General features: G+C 37.0%; 3 protein-coding genes and 1 long non-coding RNA gene across 6 annotated transcripts in view; 2 read left to right on the forward strand and 2 right to left on the reverse strand.

The window, feature by feature from the left end:
- Positions 1-279: 279 nt before the first annotated feature.
- On the reverse strand, positions 280-3175 carry LOC147759205 (uncharacterized). The gene is made up of 2 exons (XR_015331675.1): positions 2564-3175; positions 280-1495 (listed from the first exon to the last, which is right to left on the reverse strand). It is a non-coding gene; the product is annotated as an uncharacterized LOC147759205 (long non-coding RNA).
- A 2809-nt stretch (positions 3176-5984) lies between these two features.
- LOC106154738 (UDP-glucuronosyltransferase 1-2) lies at positions 5985-8001 on the forward strand. Its single transcript, XM_013529196.2, has 2 exons — positions 5985-7497; positions 7994-8001. Exons 1-2 carry the CDS (start codon positions 5985-5987, stop codon positions 7999-8001), a joined length of 1521 nt encoding a protein of 506 aa, XP_013384650.2.
- LOC106179631 (tetratricopeptide repeat protein 38-like) lies at positions 7850-15866 on the reverse strand. Of its 2 annotated transcripts, XM_086998385.1 has the most exons (14): positions 15761-15839; positions 15364-15441; positions 14765-14846; positions 14258-14339; positions 13818-13989; positions 13115-13288; positions 12378-12453; positions 11436-11555; positions 10726-10785; positions 10315-10435; positions 9885-10050; positions 9116-9272; positions 8618-8691; positions 7850-8226 (listed from the first exon to the last, which is right to left on the reverse strand). In XM_086998385.1, exons 3-14 carry the CDS (start codon positions 14774-14776, stop codon positions 8136-8138), a joined length of 1305 nt encoding a protein of 434 aa, XP_086854511.1. In that variant the 5' UTR covers positions 14777-14846; positions 15364-15441; positions 15761-15839; the 3' UTR covers positions 7850-8135. The 2 variants fall into 2 exon arrangements, with proteins under 2 accessions (XP_086854511.1, XP_086854509.1); XM_086998383.1 differs by lacking the exon at positions 14258-14339 and having other exon boundaries at positions 15761-15866.
- Positions 15867-16001: 135 nt separating this feature from the next.
- LOC106179630 (uncharacterized) overlaps positions 16002-22314 on the forward strand; it is a 30105-nt gene continuing 23792 nt past the window's right edge. For both annotated transcript variants that reach the window (XM_086998379.1, XM_086998380.1), the window contains exons 1-7: positions 16002-16186; positions 16630-16736; positions 17162-17273; positions 19938-20023; positions 20495-20586; positions 21090-21201; positions 21878-21984. In XM_086998379.1, the coding sequence (XP_086854505.1) occupies positions 16646-16736; positions 17162-17273; positions 19938-20023; positions 20495-20586; positions 21090-21201; positions 21878-21984 (600 nt within the window). In that variant the 5' untranslated portion in view covers positions 16002-16186; positions 16630-16645. The remainder of the gene's footprint in view (positions 16187-16629; positions 16737-17161; positions 17274-19937; positions 20024-20494; positions 20587-21089; positions 21202-21877; positions 21985-22314) is intronic.

Below are 22314 nucleotides of genomic sequence, written 5' to 3' on the forward strand. Positions count from 1 at the left end.
GCGTCAAAAATGGGACAAAGTCAACGCGATTTGAAAAAATATTTCAAATTGCGTTAAAATCGTGGACAGACTCAACGCAATTTTCAAACGTAGTTTTCAAACGTCTAGTATTGTATATTCGTATATTCAAAATTTTCATCATTTGGTGAAGAAAAAAAACATCTTTGAGGATATACATTGATGTAATATCGAAAACGGTTACTCATGGGCAGATACTTCGACTGCAAATTTAAGCATTCCGTTGTTTGACTACAGCAAATAATAACATGGCGAAATATATACATATAGAGACACATCTCTGAAATATCTTTATTTGAACGGCATATTCAGTCAATATGCCGAAATTTACACCAGAGTGACATACTGTATGCGTCACAATACAGTTACAAAAAATTACAACCGGTAGTCGGCAGTTAAGTTCACTGCTACTGACAGAGTCAGCATTTCAAAAACAGGTAATAAATAAATAAACAACAATTAAGCCAGCGGTCGATATACAAGTCTGTATCCCCCAGAAAGCCGCAGGTCAACATGGGGGTGTCCAATAACCGGTTCCAATACCCCAACTGTGCTCGATGGACACCACAATTCCGGTTTGGTGACAAGGTTCCAAAAGGTCACAGCAAGGTCACAATAAGGTCACAATACGCTACTCCAGGTCAACGCACTATTTTCATTCGCCAGTTTGAATATCTGGGTCTTTATATATGCTTTCGTCCCCAGAATCCCGCATAGATAATATCAAGGTCACCACACGGTACCCAATCACCAATAAAAATGGCGAAAGGTCAATCAGCACGAGAAGTGCTATAGCTATGTACTTTAATGATGGGTGGAGTATGTCTGGGCTGAGGGGTATAATCCATGCCACTCCGACGTTAACGCCAATGACCAGTATAATGATAACAACGAAGAGAAGACTTGCACAAAATGTACTTCTCTTGCTGCGCCCGCTCGTAAGTAGGCGGTTTTCATCTGAAGTTTCAGATGGGAACATTTTGTCATTAATATACTGTCTGAGTAATGTTGTCTTGTCTGAGTAAGGTTGACCTACGGTCTGAGCAATGTTGACCTACGGTCTGAGCAATGTTGACCTACGGTCTGAGTAAGGTTGACCTACGATCTGAGCAATGTTGACCTACGGCCTGAGTAATATTGACCTTCCGTCTGGGTAAGGTTGACCGTCTTCGTAATGTTGATCTCCTCCCTGAGTTGAGTCTATTATCTTACCCTGCCTTGTGGCAAGACATATAGTACATACACCGACACAGTTGATTCCTCATGAGAATGCTGATCAGAAGTATTGATTTGCATTTCCAGATAGCGCGCAATTTTGCTTTCGGTTTTCTTCTTTGTTCGTTGAGCAAAGTCCTGTGTTCTTTATAGTATTCACATTTCCAGTTGACTAGCTGGATGCATACTGAAATTACTTTGACACTGACTGGCGCTCGACCTTGTACATCTACACTAGGTTAATACAGTCTTCCTGTGAAATCTGAAATTCATTGATATTTATTTGTCGTTTTTTATTTTTGTTAACAAAAACCCATGATATATTATATGTTCAATACTGATAATTTGTTATCTGTAAATGACTAAATAAATAATATTCAATTAATAGTCAAACCACTCCCTTCTGTGTTCTTTATTTAACTTAAGTGTTAATATTTATGGAGAGGGTTGAAGATTTTGGTATTTTAAACCAGAAAGGGAAAAACATCCAAAATAAAATATTTCACTTTTTAAGGGAAAACCAAATGGAAAACGCTGGTACAGGTACCCGTGACAACAGTGATGAGAGTCAAAGAAAATTAGCCTAATACTTTGGTAGATGTATGTTGAATGAAAATGATAGACTTCTAAATTGCTACTGTGATGGTACAAATCCCTTATTTAAACATACATTAAATGCATCTGTTAACATTTATCACATCGCATTCTCTGCGTAAATAATCCATATGCAAACAAGCAGGCGATGTCAAACATGACTCAAACGGGGACTCGACGCTGTGTCTTTGCTACACATATGTTATGTTTATGTTTAGTATGGGGGGGGGCATTACCATCTTCCAAAACCACAATCCACACCTTCCAAAATGTTCACTTGCTATTAGCCAGATATGTGTTTGAGTCTAATTATTGTCAAAATTCTCTACTTTGGAAATTTTGGAACGGAATATCATTATTCAGTTGACCTCTAGTATGGAGAAGCTGGTCATTCAAGACACAAAAATACCGACGGTAAAACGTGGAGGGTGTGCAGCAAAAATATGTTATGGGTGGACAATGGTTGACAGCCGTGGTTGCACGTGACTTAATATATTCTAAGTGTTTATTTTATTAAGTGTTCAGCATTTGGCTTAAATACGTGAACAGGATCTCCTGACAGCCCAAGGTCCAGTGATTTGAAATAACAAGTGCACTTGTATTACAGTATTATACATCCATCTGCGAAGCGAATAATTCGCATAGTGAAATTCTTTACAGTATTACACGCCTAGAAGTATAAAAGAGCAGCGCCTTAATAGATGTAATACCAACGTCATACAACATGTTTACTTACTTCTATGAAATGTACCAGGATTCATGAATGCTGTGCCCGAAGTCGGTCGTCTACCAGCCAACCATATACCAGGGAAGATATTTGTGAGATTTGTATACAGATTAGATCAAAACACAGATACATGTAGTCCAAGGTTTACCTCAGTGGTCGAGAGATGGTTTTGACTTCTTCAGTGTTTTTGTATCGACCCGCCACAAATCTTACAATTCTAGGCGAAAATCGGGGAAATCAGTGTCATTACAAGAAAACAGGAGAAATCTCGCTGGTCTCTTTGGTCACATTGACCTGTCACTGAAAGCGTCCAATATCCACTTTCTCCAGCACAGCTACAGCGCGACTAAGATCTTAATTACACCACGTGATCTTTTGCTAGCCACAAGCGTCTATGTTCAGTGACAATAAATCACGCGTGAGCACGAAGAGGTGAAGTGGAGTCCCTTACACGCGTCTCCAACCACAGACAAGATAATAACGTTTAATTCATTATGTGGTACATATTGGTGTTACGTGCAAGAGAGTCCCTGTGATACAGGATCCTGTTCACATTGATTTGAACAAGTAAGCATTGTCCTGGTTTTCAGATAGTTTGACCCACTTACGTCACGCTAACCATACCCTGTACGGATCTAATGGACCCTCATTTTTTTCCTTTTTGTTTTTTTTTTCACTTAAATATAGTGTAGTACACATTGGGCGGATACAGTGCCTGGGTATTCCCTGGTACATAGAGGTGCAATCAATTTCTTGGGTCTGATTGATATTTATTCAAAGTAGATTGGATTTTTTTTCAAAAATATTCCTGTTTTAGGCTTCAGCTTTTTCGTCTCTTTTATTTTATCTTATTTCATTCTGGATATATAAGTCATTTAATAATCATTTTCTGATTGATTATTAAATGAATTAATTTGGTTAATATACAAACAAGTCATCTCGTGGTCACAAATCCATATCAAGGATCACATCCACACAATTGAATAGTAAAATGAGTTAAAATCATAAAATCTAGGTGCACATAGGTGTTGTGTTGTTGATATCTTAAAATCCAAGTTTTCGATGGCCGTCATTTTTTATTGCCCACAGTTTTTCGATTAATCAGTGAGTAACGCAATATATGTATCATGCTGGCATATACAGCAGTGCATCAGCCCCGTGCACTCTGCCTAGTAAGTTTTCAAAACATCTTTAATAGCCACCGCAATCACTAGGATAAACGGCGAGAAATCCACTGCTATCACTATGACGGTTGCTAGATATCTTAATGCTGGGTATGACACGCTGTACGGAATTATCCAAGCAAACACTATGTTGATGACAATTACGCCCAATATCAGAGCAATCCGCGAAATAAAAGACCAGTTCACCCTTGACCTTGACGTAAGCCTTCCTCGATGCAGTGACATCTCGACGTCACCGGTGCTTGCTGAGAATTCCATTGCTTTTGTTTTGGTTTGGTGAGTGACGTCAGTGAGTAGATGACGTTCTACATGGTGATGTCACCGTTCAATGCTCCTCTGCTACTCGGAAGGTTCTATGTGGACAAAATACAACAAAGTGTTACTTACTCCCTGACAGTGAGTTAAAATAGATCACTAATCATTATTAGTTTGTTGAAGACTAATCGAAAATGTAGGCGCTATGAGTAGAATTAATTAATTAATTAATTTTTATTTACTCAAACTTTTTTACTCCGAAGTTTATATATTTAAAAACATCGCCAAGTAACTCCTCTCAAATATCTTATTAACAGAAAAAATCGTGAAGATATCTTCATTTATGCACCTGCTCCGACAAACTCAAATCTTAACAAGGTGAAATGCAAATTACAAGCTGAGCAATGATTTATGTATGAATAAATACTGGATAGCTCCCTAGTCACACGTTTTAACTGTGAGGTTATTTAGAGCATGGTACATTAAAATGCGTCTCTACTTGATAATATGACATGTTAAATAGGCACAGGGAGTTTTGCACCAAAATTTTAACTTTCCTCATAAGTTTACCTCTTTCTCACGAGTGTATAATCCACCTACATTAGTTCTAGAAGCAGCCTAAGCCATTCAGACCTCCTTTAGTTTTCCTGCTATTACAAAAGGAAATATCGACTACGTGTTTTTATTTGAGAGAATTTACCGTTTTTCAAGGTCTAAGTTGGTAAAGATAAGCACAATGAAACTTTAGAGAATTTTCAAATAAAATGGGATATTGGGACAGTTTCAAATGCGCATAAGACACTTTTAATACGAATACAAGAAAAAAACGCCCTGCACTCCCCTCCCTTCCTGGACAGTTCCTTCCTTCTTGGACTTTACTTCTTTCGGATTTTTTTGTGCCGGGATAACCTTATCGAATTCCTTTGCGTCCTTGCTAGCTTGTCATACTACGGCAAAACATGTTGTTTTGAACACAACACACACACGACCCACAACGCAGACCGAGGAACAGAGAGAGAGAGAGAGACAGAGAGAGAGAGAGAGAGAGAGAGAGAGAGAGAGAGAGAGAGAGAGAGAGAGAGAGAGGGGGGGGGGGTTAGAGAGAGGGCCAGTGGGAGCGAAAGTGGCAATTAAAGAAATGAAGACACTTTCTGTTCATGATAACTGAACCTACATTTGTTACCAAGTGCCCGTGCCCTCGAAAAGGTTATCTCTGGTAAATCCTCCGCAGTACGACCTTCAGAGCGTCCCCTGTCAACTATCACTTCTTAATGCATGGATCTGTACTTAACAAATTGCTGGACACGTATGCTGGTACACTATGGTGCACGTGTTTTGAAATAAAGAATGCTTCGTCAAGTCGAACCAGTTATCCTTTATAATCCCCATAGTTTCAATTTGGTTTTATGTACACAGAGGAAAATCGCAAAGAAAGACGCAAGGTACATGTAATTTAGTTTAACGACGCTGTTAATAACGATAATTGCATCCCGTCTGTATACATTATGGGGGAGGGGGTACTAGTACGTGAATAAGTAACCATATAATCGCAGAGCTGCCATATAAGAAAGGGTACAACGTGATTTTTACATGACAAAAAAAAAAAAAAAAAAAAAAAAAAAGAGCAAAACAAAAATTCCGGATCCGTCGGAATTCGAAAAAGGCAAAGGCTGCTCGCCTACAATTTATAAAAATAATAATAATAATAATAATAATAATAATAAATAAAAAAATAATGGTGCAAACAATTTTTCGTTAGTGCGTAGACTCTTACGCAATGATAATCAAATGCGCAATAGTTTATTTACGTAACAGTTATAACCCTGATTATAACCTAGTTAGATATGGGTTATGGGGTGTCCCTATCGGTCACATATTTTCAGGGTCAAAAAGTCCTTAAGTTATAGCGAGTACACAAGATACGCTTAGTTAACATCTAGTTCATCGAGGGGCGGTGTATGGACTGTATACCCAGGTATCTCTCCAGCAATATGATGCAGTACCCATTGTATGTAGTATTATGGGTGGCATTGCTGCACGGGAGAAGCGCCTGTCTTGGTGCGAAGATATTCATGTTGCCGTACACGCAGGTGTTCAACTCCCGGACGCTGAACATGGAGAAAATCGCCCGTCTTCTCACTGACCGCGGCCACTCGGTCACAATGATGGTGGCTGACCACTACAAACCACGGACAAACATTGGCGGCGTGTCGCTGGTCAGATTTGAGACACCCAAGCTGGAGGTGAACAAAGCGGGGGAGTTGGCCTTGGATACGACCATGAGCTCTGTTTACGAGGGTCTCGAGAAGATGATGGCGGCAATGGACGAGATGGAAGAAGCTTTCTGCCTTTTTTTATTAAGAAACGAAACAATGTTGCAAGAATTGAAAGCGACCAATTTTTCGTTGTTTCTCTTTGACTTGGTCAATTTGGGATCTGGTCCCCTACTAAACGACTTTTTAGAAATCCCGTCCATTGCATACTCCAATTTAGGATTCTGGGACCCGTGGCACGTGTTTCGCCAGCCGGTGTTTAAGTCCTTCACACCGGCCATTCCCGGGGGCTACTCCGACCACATGACGTTTTGGGAAAGACTCCACAATTCCGACATAGAAAACGAAGTCAACGATTGGCTAGACAAGAAAATAGAACGCACAGATGCCATGGTGTTGGAGTATTTTCCAAAGAAGCCTTGGCCCCCCATGAAGAGAGCATTTGAAAGAGTTTCTCTGATGATTGCCGCCAATGTCGACTTCGCTCTGGATTATCCCAGACCGGTCATGCCTCACGTTAAACCAATCTCTGGACTTCTTTGGACACCACCCAAACCTCTGCCAAAGTTTTACCAAGACTTAATGGCGTCTAGGCGTCATGGTGTTGTCGTGATGAGTTTCGGTACCTTAGTAGCAGAACTTACCGAGGAGATGGCGGAAGGCATCGCAAGAGTGTTCGCCAAACTACCTCAAACTGTCATCTGGAGATACAAGGGACCTGTTCCGAAGTCTCTTGGGAAAAACACGCACCTGGTCGACTGGTTTCCACAAAACGATATCCTTGCGCACCCTGCCACGAAACTCTTCATCACCCACTGTGGGGTCAGTAGCACATGGGAAACCCTGTATCACGCCGTCCCCGTTGTGGCTGTCCCGTTAATTTGGGATCAGCATCAGAACGCCAGAAAACTCACAGACAGGTGCAAAATTGGAGTATCTCTCAGCTTCCTGACTTTCACTGAGGCGGACTTCGAGAGCGCCATACAAAGAGTTCTTAACAACAGGACATACAAGGACAACGCCGTTAAAATATCCGCGCTTTTAAAGGACCAACCCATGTCGGGCCAAGACCAATTGCTGTTTTGGATAAACTATGTTATACGTCACAACGGGACCCTCCATTTTCACTCCCAGGCTTCCTACAATCTTAACTGGTGCCAGTATTTCTTAGTTGACATTATTGCCTACAAGATAGCAGTTATATGTTTACACTACATCTTTGTGTTAGCCAGTGCACTTTTGTTTTGGAAATTACTAAAATACACATGGTTTTTATATTCAAAACAGAAGAAAAAAGCAGTTTGATATAAATAATGCATATATTTTATTCCACGAAATTAATTCGTATGATGGCCCATACAAAAATATACCCTTTCCCAAAAATAGCATAGCAAAATTAGCTCATTGGCTTAAATGAATATATATATATATATATATATATATATATATATATATATATATATATATATATATATATATAAGAACATCAATTATGTTATAACAAGTAGAAAATTTTATTGGCATATGCCAATTTGAAACTATTCTATCAATTAATTAATTAATCCAAAATTTGCAAATCTAATTTGCATCTTCTGATAATCCATATAAAGGCATTTTCTCTCAAACATATCTTGAACCAGCCCAAGTCAAAGGCACAAAATAACATTTATAGTCTTTTACAAAAAATAAATCTGATGCATAATTACGTAAATGCCACTCAATTTCAGTGATTTAAATCTGACAATCTCTGGCAAAAATGATCAATTATATTGTTTTTTTTAATTGAAATTGTATTGTTTTGTTACTTCTTTTTTGCTGTCAAATACTGGATAAATCACTTTTGCACTTCTTTAAAAACTAGTCAACTTTCTAATCTGCATGGAGAGCCATGGCTCGTTCTGTCAAACGATCTGTCATTGGTGCATTTTCTTTCAGACATTTTCTCTCTGCCAACAGACACCTAAAAAGAAGTGATATTTCAAGGAAATAAGACATCAAAACATTTACAGTAAAATAATAGATAGGCCCCTTCAGAGGATGCCAGTTACACATAAGCTTGATCAGTATTTTACGTGTATTTTTAAAAGATCTAAGTAAAAATGTTGGGAGGCCTAAATTATTGAATTATTGTAAAAAATGAATACATGTAGTTGTCAATTTTTTATCATAAAATTATACATGGCCCACATTAAATTTTGTAATATTTTCCTTTTACAATATGTTTAACTTCTCTAAATTAAGGTAACTTAAATTAAATTCTAGGTTGCCTTCTCCTTCTCTCCCTCTCTCTCTCTCTTAGGCTAAAATGTCTGTGGACTCCAGTTACAGTATGTTTCATATCCTTTTCTTACCTCGCCAACTTATGGTGCATCTTGTCCTCTGACTTCAGTGCTGCATTGATCAGGAACAGATTGAAAACATCTCTCTGGAAGATAACAAAGGTCATGGGGTCAAAGAGAGGTCAGGGGTCAGGAAAGGTGAAGGGTCGATTGTTGCTCGTTAGAGGTTATAAAGCATGCTTAAAAAGTGACTCTAATAACAAACATTTTTTAAACATTTTGCATTCACATTTATACGTAATTTTATTCTATCTTGTAATGTTTACCTTGTAATTCTAGTTTTCAATCTTATTGTTTTTTAAGGTACAATTTATCACTTGATTTTTTTAAGGAAGATGCCATGTAAGAGTTTTTATCAATATTTAAAGAGAAGCACAGATACATTAATCAGAAGGTGAACACTACATGCTCAAAAATGAGAAATTTAAAACATTATAATTGTTACTAATTCTTATATCTGTGCTCTATGAGTACTTCTTTTAAATTAGTTGTTAGTTTTATCCTTCTCACCTGTGCATTGCTTCCCCCTATGCTAAGAACTTTGTACCTCAGTGGGTTCAGAAGGTTCACGGCCCGAGCAAAATCTCCAGAATCATAAGCTTCAAATGCTTCACAAAGTGGCAGACCTACTTCAGCTGTCACATCTCTGTTGGTGCCTTTACCATTTCTGAAAATATAAAAGATTTTATAATTATCTTCAACCAAGTCAAACAATGATGATGAAAAGTCTTGGTTTTTTTTCATTTATTTACTAATTTTATCGTTTTTTACTGCAAATTTTGTTATTGAAGCCACTGTGGGCAATCTGCATTTCTGTAAATGTAATTTAAATTTATCAAGATTTCAACCAAATATTGGCAAAAGGAATTTGTTCTTGGACCTGATAATTATTAATTTAAAATTAATTCTACTATTTATCTATCTTTTCAATATTATCCATTTCTTTTTACAGATGATTTATATAATTTTAGTTACTTAAAAAAATTGTATAAATGATATGACCATTTCTGGTATATTCAGACAGGCCTTGCTCTAAAAAGTCCTTCAAGCCGGATAAATTTTGAAAACATCCAAAATCTCCTGTAACTTAGAACAAACTGAAACACAAAATTAACTGGAACTTATTTGAAACTTAATGAAATGACAGAAACTTTTTTTCTATAAATTTTTATTTCTATATCTTATTTTTATTTTGTAAATGATTTTGGTAGAATAAATTTTATCCACTGAAAGAAAATTCTTGGATTAAAAAGTTATGGTCACGGATCCAAGCCCTTACTTGACAAACTCTCTGATTGATTCCATCATCTCCTTGGTAACGTCTTTCTTCTTGGCACCTAGACAGGACATGAGGATGTGGACGTCATTAAATGCCAGGATGTGATCATCCGTGTGTGGACGACAAGTTTCAAACACATCGTTCCATCTATCACCAACATTCACACCTAGAGAAAATAATCCACAATCAATACAAATAAAATGGAAACATGATAAATTATAATGAGCAAGAAGTGCAGTCTGTTTTAATTGTGCCTGATGATCTTGTTTTACCGCTTAAGGTGATCCCATCTTATACCTTCCAACGGTGCACAATTATAACATTGCTGCTATAAATAAGAACAAAAATTGATAAGTACATAACATAATTATTAAATGACCCTGTGTTAACAGTACCCCATAGCCTGGAGTGTACATTAAGTTACACTTACCTTCCAGTTCCAGGCGATATAACAGGGAGCAGGCATCCACGATGTCCAACATGGCGCCAGATTTCTTACATCTCTCTCCCACCTCTGAGTCAAATATGTCCACAGCACCTGTATGTTCACCCTTGTAATATTAACAATAACAATAATAATAATAACTTTTTTGCCACAAAAACTGCATGTAACAGTTGCATGACTAAAAGCTGTTTTCATTCTAAAAATTGAAAGAAATACACCTAAAATAATAAACATATTATTTTTCTCAATCACTTTCCTGTTTGTTTTTTTTCATCACTGTGAAATCCTTCTTCACTGTATTATATTTCTTATCAGATTAACTTTGACAGATATTACTCAAACAAAACCATATCACTGACACTGTGACAGTGTGATCATTGTACAGGCTATGGATACCTTTTCAATGTGATAGACAGCCCAGTGCCAGAAATTATGGCAGGCCAACATTCCACAGGTCTGAAAATAAATAAATAAATAAAATTAATATAAAGAAACGATACTTATTAGTTAAAGGAATAATAACTTTTCATATGGAATCTGCATTTCACAATAAAAAACATTGTAAACAACTCATAAAAAATATAATATAATTACTGTTTTACAACAAAAATGGCAGTTATAGTTATTATTCTGATATCTGAGACTGTCATCAGACCATGTGATCTCTGCAGATGGCTGTACTCTGTAATAATCTCTTTAGAGATTAAAACATAAAACCAAACAAAAACAGGGATTAACTTTGAATGCAGAAACGGGTTCGATAACCATTGGTAAGTATGAGAAAATTGTTGTTTACTCTGGGAAAATTCATTTTTTGGCCGAAACGAACAGTTATTATTCCTATATATATATAATTGACAGACAAATGATATCTTGTTTCCTATGATAAATAAATACATGTAGGGCCTGTTGGTGAAAAAACTGATCCTATTCTTACCAAAAAAGAAGGCTGTTCAGTCCCTCATATTTGTACTTTGTTGTAATCACAGATGTATACAATCATATTTGGAAGAAAAAACACTTAATTATAACTCCCTATCTTACCGTCCAGTCTCAAATAGTTGAACTGAGACAAAAAATATCTTTATCCCATCTCCGTTTCTTACCGTCCAGTCTCTAACAGTTGTACTAAGAAAAGAAATCCCTTCATCCTGTCTTCCCATCATTTCCAGCACGTGTGCCAGGGAATGGGTGGACCAGGCATCCTTCGGGTTGAGATCCAGTCCCTTCAAATAATGAAACAAGGAAGCAAAGCCGCTAAATGGTCTGATACATAGATGGCAAAACTTACAGAAGCTATGTGACGTTAAAACTGTCGACAATGATTAACACACGAATGCAGAATTATTTGACTTTTTCTGGTTGAGTATCTTCAAATAATGGCAAAGTACAGGGTTGATGTCTATAAATTGACACTACTTAGAACTACACATATATAATGTTATACTTATTAGGTACAAATAAATAAACAAACAAACCAACAAACAAACACAAAAAGATAAAGCCAGGACTTAAAGCAACCTTTGCTTTTCATCAGCATTACACAGAATTGGTGAAAAACCTATTTCAGTGTAGGGATCCACATTCTGGTCAAAAAATGAACTAGCACACAATGAGGGAAGCTTTAGAAGACAAAAATGGAAATTTATGAGAAAAAAAGGTAAATTCCACATTCCCTTTATTATTTTGGTGAATTTTGAATGGTAAAACTTTTTTTTCTCATAAACTATATCCTATCCACCATTTTGTGTTAAATAGTACTGGGCTATACAAGGCTCAGTCTTAATGTAAACAGGTCACCTTTATGTTTTATTATCTCAATCTAGGCAAGTGGTTTGTTATTTTTAGCATCACAATTTTATAACATTTTTCTCACTGTTGTCATGTTTTTCCTTTTTTATGAATTATTGTTCCCATGTTTTTTTCACTTTTTATAATGCATCATTTTTTTACTATTAATTGCAAGTCAACAATATATTCCCTTTTTTGGTGGCAAATAAAATCTCATCTCGAGTCATTTCATCTCATCTCATCTCATCTCCTCTTACCTTCCTGGACACCTTCTCTGCCTCTGAGTAAAGACTGGTTTCCACAAGGCCAAAGGAATGCATGCCAAACAGGTATCTAAAATAGTATTGGAATAACTGTGTTTATTAAGTAATTAGATTTATACCATGGAACAAGAGCCAGCAAAGAGGGTTGGGGCCTTTTACAAAAAAAAACCAAAAAAAAAAAAAAAAAAAAAATGAATGGCAAAGAGGATAGAACCTAGATTTTTGATTCACAGTAGGGTTTGTAATAAAATAATAATCTAAGTAGAGCACCTTCAACAAAGCTGTCTAAGAGCAATGTCACTGTTATGATGTGTTTTGTGACTACATAGTTCATAATTTGTTCTCATATGATATTTATCGATTGGTGGATTCGTTTAGTGGATTCACTTTGTGTCTACATTAGGATGGAGACCCTAACCGCATTGTGCAGTAGAGTTTAGAAAAACAGCTGTGCAGGTATACTGTGAGGTTAAATGGTTTATAAGGTGTATGAAAGGTTTTATAAGAAATCCATGGATTGCAAGAACAAGCATTTGCTAATAGGGGATTTTCAAACCCATGGAGTGTACCTTTAACTAAACAGCATGAAAGAAGTAAACTTGTGGAGAGTAGACAAGGGTGTGTATAAACCCACTGTGGTGTAGATACCTGTGGGAACCTTCCAAAGTGTACCTGTACAGCTCTTACCCTAAACCATACCATTTCTAATGTGAAGAGAGCCTAACACGTACCCATACAAAGGCATGGAGGGTTTCCAGTACGGTAACACCCTGGCTATGGAATCTCTCATATGGGGCTGATAGCCCAGATAGAAGTAGCTATCGTGGGCAAATTTCAGTGCCAACATATCTGTAGGGTGCACCACCAAGATGTCTTCCCAGACATGACAGGCCCCGGTTATGTCTCTGAAATACAGGGAAATAATATATTTATTACATGTTAAAATACTACAGGGTTTAGATGACTAAATATCAGGCATGATTTATATCTTACTACCAACTGAAGGTACTATAACACTGATAGTGTCTAGATTTTGGTTACTAATAGACAAGTATAATTTCTTCATCAAAGGCATAATGGTTCTGTAATATAAACAATGCCCTTAATGACATATGGTATCTGTTTTAATAAAGTATACCATTTGACTTGAAAAGTGTACTGGGACAGTTAAGTATACCACCTGATGTAAAGAGGGCATCTGTGGCTGAGTCAGTTAATTTTAAAATAACAAAAAGAATAGCCTCATAAAAGAATTAATTATCATGTAGGGGAAGGTCTTTATTTGACTAAATCTTCATTTATTATTATTATCTTAACAGCAGGAGGAAGTATACCTGTACAGACTACCTTTTTGCACATGCCCTCAAATGCCATCTAGTGTGGAGTCAAATTACTCAAACAGTACACTAGATGTCACCACTGTTCTGACCTTACCCCTCAGCCCACACTTGAATAGCTTTAGCATGCTGTTTCTCCCTCTCTGTGATATCCTGCTTTGTGGCCATATCAGCCATTGTATTGATGGCAGCCTTGAAATCTGGGTCAAGGTTGATGGTCCTCCCTGTGCCAATCAGGTCCAACCCGTTAGTCAGGACTTGTCCCATGACTGAATAGAAAAATATGATTGTGAAGGTTTACAAGTCTACACAAACAATCACAGATTCTAGTATCCAAATTTCGTTGGCATCAAGTTAATATATGCCTTTTTTCTGTTTGTTTGTATCATACTGATAAGATATTACAAAATTGTATTGCACACTGCTCTAAAAATATTTTAACCGAAACCCTTTTTAAAAATAAAAAATAAATATAAATATTAAATAAAAAAAAAAACAATAATTTAAAGTCAGTGTTTGTGTGATGAAGTCTTGTACCAAAGTTAGGGTCAGCAGCAAGCATTGCTTTCATTGAAGTGGCTATTCCTCCTACACTTGCATCATCATAGACACCAGTATACTACAAATACACACATATTAAAAACAGTTGGTTTTATTCTTTAAATGTCAGTTAATTAATATAATCATAGTTTAAAAGCAGGAAAGGAGTGATAGATCCCAACAGATTAACCTTAAAAATCCTAGAGATTTCAACAAAGTTCCTTCAATCACCAACTAACGATTCCCTTTTTTTTTTCGAAAAATGGTCACCAAACCATGAACTATAAACCAGCTGGTTAGTTCTAAGTTTCTTATATTTAAGTCCTACTTTTACAGGAAAGGAGACTGGTGAATTTCACTTACTATGATAAAAACAGAAATTTAGAATTTGAAAAAAAGGGTTGTAAATTAAATGATATTTTTCCAACAGTTTTGGCACTCAGGAGTTGAAATGTCTAGAATTTTTCTTGCTGTAATAATAATAGCTGCCCTAAAAGTACCTACCAAAATCAGCATCTGTTTCTGTCAATTTTTTAGCAGCTGTTTCTATCCCACCAACACTGTCTTCATCATACCAACCAACATACTTCAAAAAAAATTTTAAGTTGACAAAATTAAATAAAATTTGTTATAGGTTTTTAATTTCATAATAAACATTTTTCCTAGGGTCATAGCAAACTTAAATTATAGACCACTTTAAATGCAACCAATGCTCATTGAAATCCATATAGTATGAAAATATGCATATGTATATCCCATCGAAAAATACCGAGAAAATTATCTCAAACTATTAAACAGTTTCCAAGATCTGTACTTTTTATAATATGTATAATCCAACAAGTAAAATTCACCAGTCTTTGTTTCCATTATTAGAGTATAACTTACCCTAAAAACTTAACTCAAAACCTAAAAATGGTGAACTCAAAACAGTTATGAATGAAAAATGCCCTGATCAAATGTAATTTTTTCTATAAAAAGGTATATCACTCAATATTGTGTCTTTATCAACTTTCTAAAATTCATTTTACATTCCTTTCATTATGAAATAATTATGTGCATTTGTTTAAAAGAGAGAGAGAGAGAGAGAGAGAAAGAGAGATTACCTGAGTAAGAACAGCATCATAGAGTTTACAGGCCTCATTGCTGGTGGTGGAGAGAGGCAGGCCCTCCTGGTTCCAGGCCTACAAATCAACAAATAAATAAATAAATAAATAAATAAATAAATAAATAAGAGAGAGAGAGAGAGATGAATCTTAATGTACTTGGGTAAAGTCAGAAAAACTTTGTGGTCCATTATGTTGTTCATGTTGCTTGGCTAGGGAACTTGCCAGACAAGTAATTAAGCTGACTACTGTCTACTGGTACATTGCTCCTTGTGGTGAGAAACCCTGCAGAAATAGATCCTGCTGGGCTGATAATTGATAATCGAACACAGCTTTGGAGCATAAGGAGCCAAATAATAATAATTAATTGATTCATCACAGTTTTTGGGGGTCCTACCTGACAATCTCGCCAGTGACAGTGCATATTCTCCTGTACCCTGGACACCCCTCTTTCAACCGTGGAGCCTGGTTGACCTAGATTCACTAAAAGATGACCTAGTTTTTGTAAGATCGCTTATAATATGCTTAAAACCTTGAGACAAAGTGAACATCTTGACCCAAAACGATATATTTAAACTTCTCAAATGACAGATACTGGCTATTATAGGCCATTTTTATTCATTTTTATGAAATGTGCATGAACTTTGATTTCATTGTTTTTAATGTTTTAGGTGGCTTCACCACATGTGTCGTACCTCTTCGTAGCTCGCCATTGTTTTTTGGTAGGAATGTTTTGGATGTAAAATTTCTTGACCAATTTCAGTCGGGTTAGGAGTAAGTACGTGTTAGAGACCATACATGCTTTGTTTCGATACTTAGCCAGGTGATTATTTCCTTTTATGCTTTGGTGCAAATATCAAGAAACATGCAATCATGTAAATATTGTTTACACAGATGAATTGAATTGAACATTGTTTTTCTTGACATACAAAAAACATTGTCAGCGTGTTGTACATGCACATGTTGCGATGTAGTAGTAATGTTGATTGTTTCCCCTACAGCTGTGGTAAAATTATGTTAAAAATAGAAAACACGTGGTATGTGCATGTGTCAACAGGTTTCATTTCTTGATCATGTAAATGTTGCTGTCAGACAAAATAATAAATGATTAAGCCCAGTCACAAATAATTAAAGTACAAGTATTTGCTTTTATACAAGATTAACTATTTCTCTGGTTATTTATCAATCTCAACATATATAAGTGTATGGCAGTTTATTTCAGCTCTTGTATTACATTTTCACCTCACTGTTCTTGCATTTTTCCAGACACCCTGTTACCACCATGCGACTTCTGACTTTATACAGAGGGGCGCGTCTTCTGAGAAACACTACCACTCTCAGGGTGCAACCTCAACAGCGATACCTGTCACATGGTGAGGGATTGGTCTTGTCTTAAGAATTGCCCTCTGGTGGACATGTTGTATCTTTTGAGTGCTATCTACTGGTTGTAACTTGTTTTCATTTTCACTTTCACTTTTACAACTAGCCCATTTACTAAGATAAGAAGATTTTGTATTTAATGTTTTTATTATTATATCTGTTGTAATGGTCACATTGGGTCATTTAACTGCCATCTCTGACTATAGCTTCACTTCAGTTTCACTTGCCCCTTTAATCAACATCTACCCCAGGCTTAGAAAACTTAAACTGACTGGTGAAACAAAAACAAGCAAAAGACATCACAAAATGGAAAAAATGAAAAGGTGTATAGGGTTTGAAACTTGTTAACAATACTTATACAGGGAACACTTGCTCTGTGAAAAATATTATTATTAAGAAACAAATTCCTCTGTTCCAGGACTTCTCCAGTACTCTAGGGAGGTGTCACAAGCCTTGCAAAACGACATCCCAGTGGTAGCCTTGGAGAGCACGATCATAACACATGGGATACCATTCCCACAGAATATACAGTAAGCTATCATAACACATGGGATACCATTCCCTCAGAATATACAGTAAGCACTGTTATAACACATGGGATACCATTCCCTCAGAATTTACAGTAAGCACTGTTATAACACATGGGATACCATTCCCTCAGAATATACAGTAAGCACTAACATAACACATGGGATACCATTCCCTCAGAATATACAGTAAGCACTATCATAACACATGGGATACCATTCCCTCAGAATATACAGTAAGCACTATCATAACACATGGGATACCATTCCCTCAGAATATACAGTAAGCACTATCATAACACATGGGATACCATTTCCTCAGAATATACAGTAAGCACTATCATTACACATGGGATACCATTCCAGTGATTGCGAAAGCCGTCGGACCACGGCCATATGCCGGCAAAAGTTCTGTGGGCTGGAAAACCCTTTTAACTCATCGGCCCACATGTCCGACGGACTAAAGTCAGTTTCTTTAACAGACACCTCGCCTCATATTTGAATTTATCGTAAAGCTCTAAGTACGCACTATTCGCAAGTAAAACTTTAACTTGCGCCATACTGGCGCGTTTTGTAATAAAGGTCTACGTACATTATGATGTCGCTTGAAGTGTGCGTAGCGATGGTGTGAGGGCTGACATGTGACCCGTTTCACAAAAAAATGTATCGAAACTGAAACAACTACAGGTCAATGAAAAACGTACTGCTCAAGACTCTGAAAACAGGCCGCTCAAACTGCTTACGACTGGCCACGCGCGGACCTCTGAGAACACCTAACTACACGTGCTGGGTAAACAAGTATGGCTTCCGTCGGACTGCATGTTGAGTAAACGATAAGTGAAAAGGAGAAATATTCATTTGCTTTTTAGATGGGTGCTCTTAACTAATTTTAACGGATATTTTAAGTCATATTGCGCCTTTAGCGGTCAAAATGAGGGACAACATCATTTTCCATGCGGAAAATCCGCAATGGCACAGTCAGGGTGCAAAACTGTCCATTACAGTATATTCATCTAAACTTTAGTCCTAGATATTGAATAAAAATTCTTTTCAGACTCTGGCCCGTAGCCAGGGATGGTTCAGGGGTTTCGAAAGAACCGCCTCTTATGCTGACAAAAGGTCCGCTCTTGGTAAAATTTGATCTAGGTACATGGCGTTTTTATGGAAAAAGACCCTCCCCCCCCCCTTTTAAAATTGCTGGCTACGGGCCTGCTATGAGAGCAATAGCTTTATTTTACAATAAAAATGGGATTTGTCTACCTTTTCCATGTAGTGCAATTATTTGGCATAGTGCAATTATCAATTCTGAAGATTTTTCCATTAGGTACTGTACAATTTTTCAGACAGTATGTTTATTTTGGAAGATTTTTCCACACACTACAATTATTTAGGACTTCAGATGTAGCATTAAGCCTTTTTTCATTGATTTTAATCATATAAAAAATATTGAAATACAATGAATTTTCTTTAAATAATTCACGGCACACATTTTTAAAAAATGGCACACTTTTTTTGACCAAGTGGGCCAAAATGGCCCGACCAGATTTTGACCCAGGACAATCCCTGCTAACAGACAAGCATTTTTCCAAGAGTGAAAATCTAAAAAACGTTACAAAAGTTGGAAGCTCCACTTCACTATGACTTACGTTTTAATTTAAGTCAAAAATTGGAATAAAATTTACAAAGGATACATGATCTTGTGTTAAAAGATTAGAAATTAAGATAGGCAACCCAGATGTAAAAAGGATAAAACTTAAATGCCAGAAAGCAACCAAAATGAAAGACGTTTAAACTTAAACCTTTAAACATCCTATTACATCTGGCCTGAAAATTAAAAAGCAACGATTTAAAATGCCAGACAATAATATTCATCAAAAATGAAGTGAAAATATACAGCTTGATTATTTTGTTGTGGGCCGGTAAAAAAAGGTGTGGGCTGACAAAATTTAATTTGCTCCAGCCCACATGTCTGGTAAGTTTTCAATCTCTTTCGCAATCACTGCCATTCCCTCAGAATATACAGTAAGCACTATCATAACACATCGGACACCATTCCCTCAGAATATACAGTAAGCACTGTCTTAACACACGGGATAAACAGTAAGCAACTGGGAAGATGATTAATGTTGAATAAACAAAGATGGGAAATAGAAAGGGGCTGGGAGGGGTTTCAGGGAGCTCCCCCCCCTTCTCTCTCTCTCTTTTCCCTTCACACCCACAAAGTTACATTAAGGGTGGCTTGATTCCACCTCCATCTTGATTTAACAGATAACTAATATTTTGATACTTAGTCTACATTTTACACAGATATCATCTGCATACTTTGATTGCACATAAGAGGGATGCAGAATAAATTTCCTGAATGAATCCTTGTCTCAGTTTGAACAAAATGGGTGACTGCATTACTTTGTGCAGATACAGTAAGAGCTCAATCATTACAACTGGGAAAAATTATCTATTTTTCAGATACACGATTTTTGGAATTGCCGCTTTTACTGTAAAGAAGAGAGGTTGTCTGCTTTTCAATTATGATGCTACCACTCAGTAGGAATGTTCTAATTTTAAGAATTTGTTATTCAAAAAATACAGTATCTGTAAAATTTACAATTTTCCTCTTTCAAATGATTGTCCCATTACCGCAACATTAGTTTATTGCTTTCTCTACAGGATGGCAACAGAAGTGGAGGACGTTATCAGAAATAATGGAGCTGTTCCTGCCACCATGGCCATTATGGAGGGGAAGATACAAGTGGGTGAGTTAACATTATGTTTCTAGTTTTTATAGGGGACACAAGAGATTTTATCTTGGACACTTTGGGACTGAAAAATTTGTTTGATTTACATGATGATTTGAAATAGGCAATGTCCGTATTTTTCAGCTAATATTTAAATAAGAAAAATGCATTCATTCTACAAGATATATTTGCTATTGAACAATTTATTTGAGTCGCAGATAATGAGTTATCTAAATCTTCTGTGCACGCTTGGGATGCTGGTCTAAGAATATAAAGTCCAAAGCAAAAATAGTCACTGTTGCCATTAATTAAACATGTACAGCTGCAATTTTCATCTGCATCAAGCATTACCATGAAACTGGGGATGGACAGAGTGTTTGTAAACTATTCCATGTTAACTTAATACTCACCACAGATAACACTGACCATATCTTGATAGAAATGTCTTTGTCATCTCGCTGTATAATGTGCTTACATTTCACTCTTTAGGTCTGGATGGGGATCAGCTTGAAAGTCTGACTAAAGAGGGCACCAGTGCTGTCAAGACATCCCGTAGGGACATGGCTTGGGTTTTAAGTCAGGTAAACCACAGGGCTGTAAAAACTAGGACATTTGAGAGCATAAATAATATCTTTAACCTTAGTAAGATGTGTAAGACCAGTGTCACCTTAGAATGAAATATCATATTGGAACTGCCCTACTAACCCTCCCACCCCTCCTGGGCCCCTCTCCTTTCTTGCTTTTGTATGCTGAAATTTCATGTAAAGTAAAGAGACATTCCCTCCCTCAAGGTAAAGATAAATTAGTGTGGCAGTCTTTACTTTGTGAGTCGGATCAAGTGCAAATTAATGATCATGACTGTTATTTAGTTTACCTGAACACAATGAAGAAAAAGATTGTTTGCACAACCTCCATCGGATGAGACTAATTGATGTTATAAGAATTCTTTATACAGGGTACATATTACAGCAGTGCATGAAGGAAAGTTAATTTAGATTGAAAATGCACTGGTGGATTAAAACAAAATATTGTTTGATTAATTTTTAAGATCAATATTATTTATTTATTTATTACTTGTCTTCAGGGTTTCACAGGTGGTCTGACAGTGGCTGGCACCATGATAGCTGCCCACAAAGCCGGTATCCAGGTGTTTGTGACAGGGGGCATTGGTGGAGTGCACAGGGGAGCCGAGACATGTGAGGGGCAACACACACACACACGTACGCACGCACGCACGCACACACACACACACTCTCTCTGCTGGTATCCAGGTGTTTGTGACAGGGGGCATTGGTGGAGTACACAGGGGAGCTGAGACATGTGAGGGGCAAGACACGCACGCAGGCATGCGCACATGTACCCACACGCACACACACACACATTAAAAGTTAGCATCCAGGGTATTAGTGTTCACAGAGAAACTTAGATGTGTAAGTCTGGACATTGATTCACTAGCATGTGTACACTTTCATTCTCTCTCTTCCTCTCTCTCTCTCTCTCTGACACACACACACACACACACACACACACACACACACACACTTTCTTGATCTCTCTCCCTCTCTTTCTCCCTATCATCTCCATCACACAAACTGCACATTATGTATACATTAACTTTCTGTTTGTGTTTAGACTCTGCTGAAACGAAGAGAAACCATGTAAAATGTTCTGTATATATCCCAGCACTGTGTCTAGAAACTGCTCATAAGTAAGACATACCATACAGATTACTTATATATCCCAGTCCTGTTTAGAGACTGCTTAAAAAGGAAGTCAAACCCCATAAAATGTGCTGTATGTATATTGTAGCCCTGTGTCTAAAGTCTACTAAAAAGAAGACAAACCCTGTAATATGTACTGTTTTTATTTTAGCCCTGGACATCAGTGCTGACCTGACAGAGCTTGGCAGGACACCCATCACAGTGGTATCTTCAGGGGTCAAGTCTATACTGGACATTGAGAGAACATTAGAATACTTGGTACGTGAGAATTAGGGCTCACTCCTATTGAAGCTACTGGTCAACATAGATTGATCTAACTCTGTCGGGACTCTCGCTGAATACAACAAGTTAAACAGATTAACAGGCATCCTCTTGTTTTCAGTGTACTCATATATATTTACCAGCTTCTCTGTAATCTACTCAATACCAGGAGGTGTTAATCTGTGAAATTCATTGCATTCAGCAAGAGGCCCAGCAGAGTTGGATCGATCTTTGTAAACTGATAGGTCCAATGGGATAAGGCTTTAAATTTGATATGTGACCTTGGAGTACATGGTACATGGGTCTTGAATATGATTTTTGAACTTG

This window comes from Lingula anatina, unplaced genomic scaffold (assembly GCF_051362555.1).
Source record: "Lingula anatina isolate TDL-2025a unplaced genomic scaffold, LinAna3.0 unanchor82, whole genome shotgun sequence".
In the NCBI taxonomy this organism is placed as follows: Eukaryota; Metazoa; Brachiopoda; class Lingulata; order Lingulida; family Lingulidae; genus Lingula; species Lingula anatina.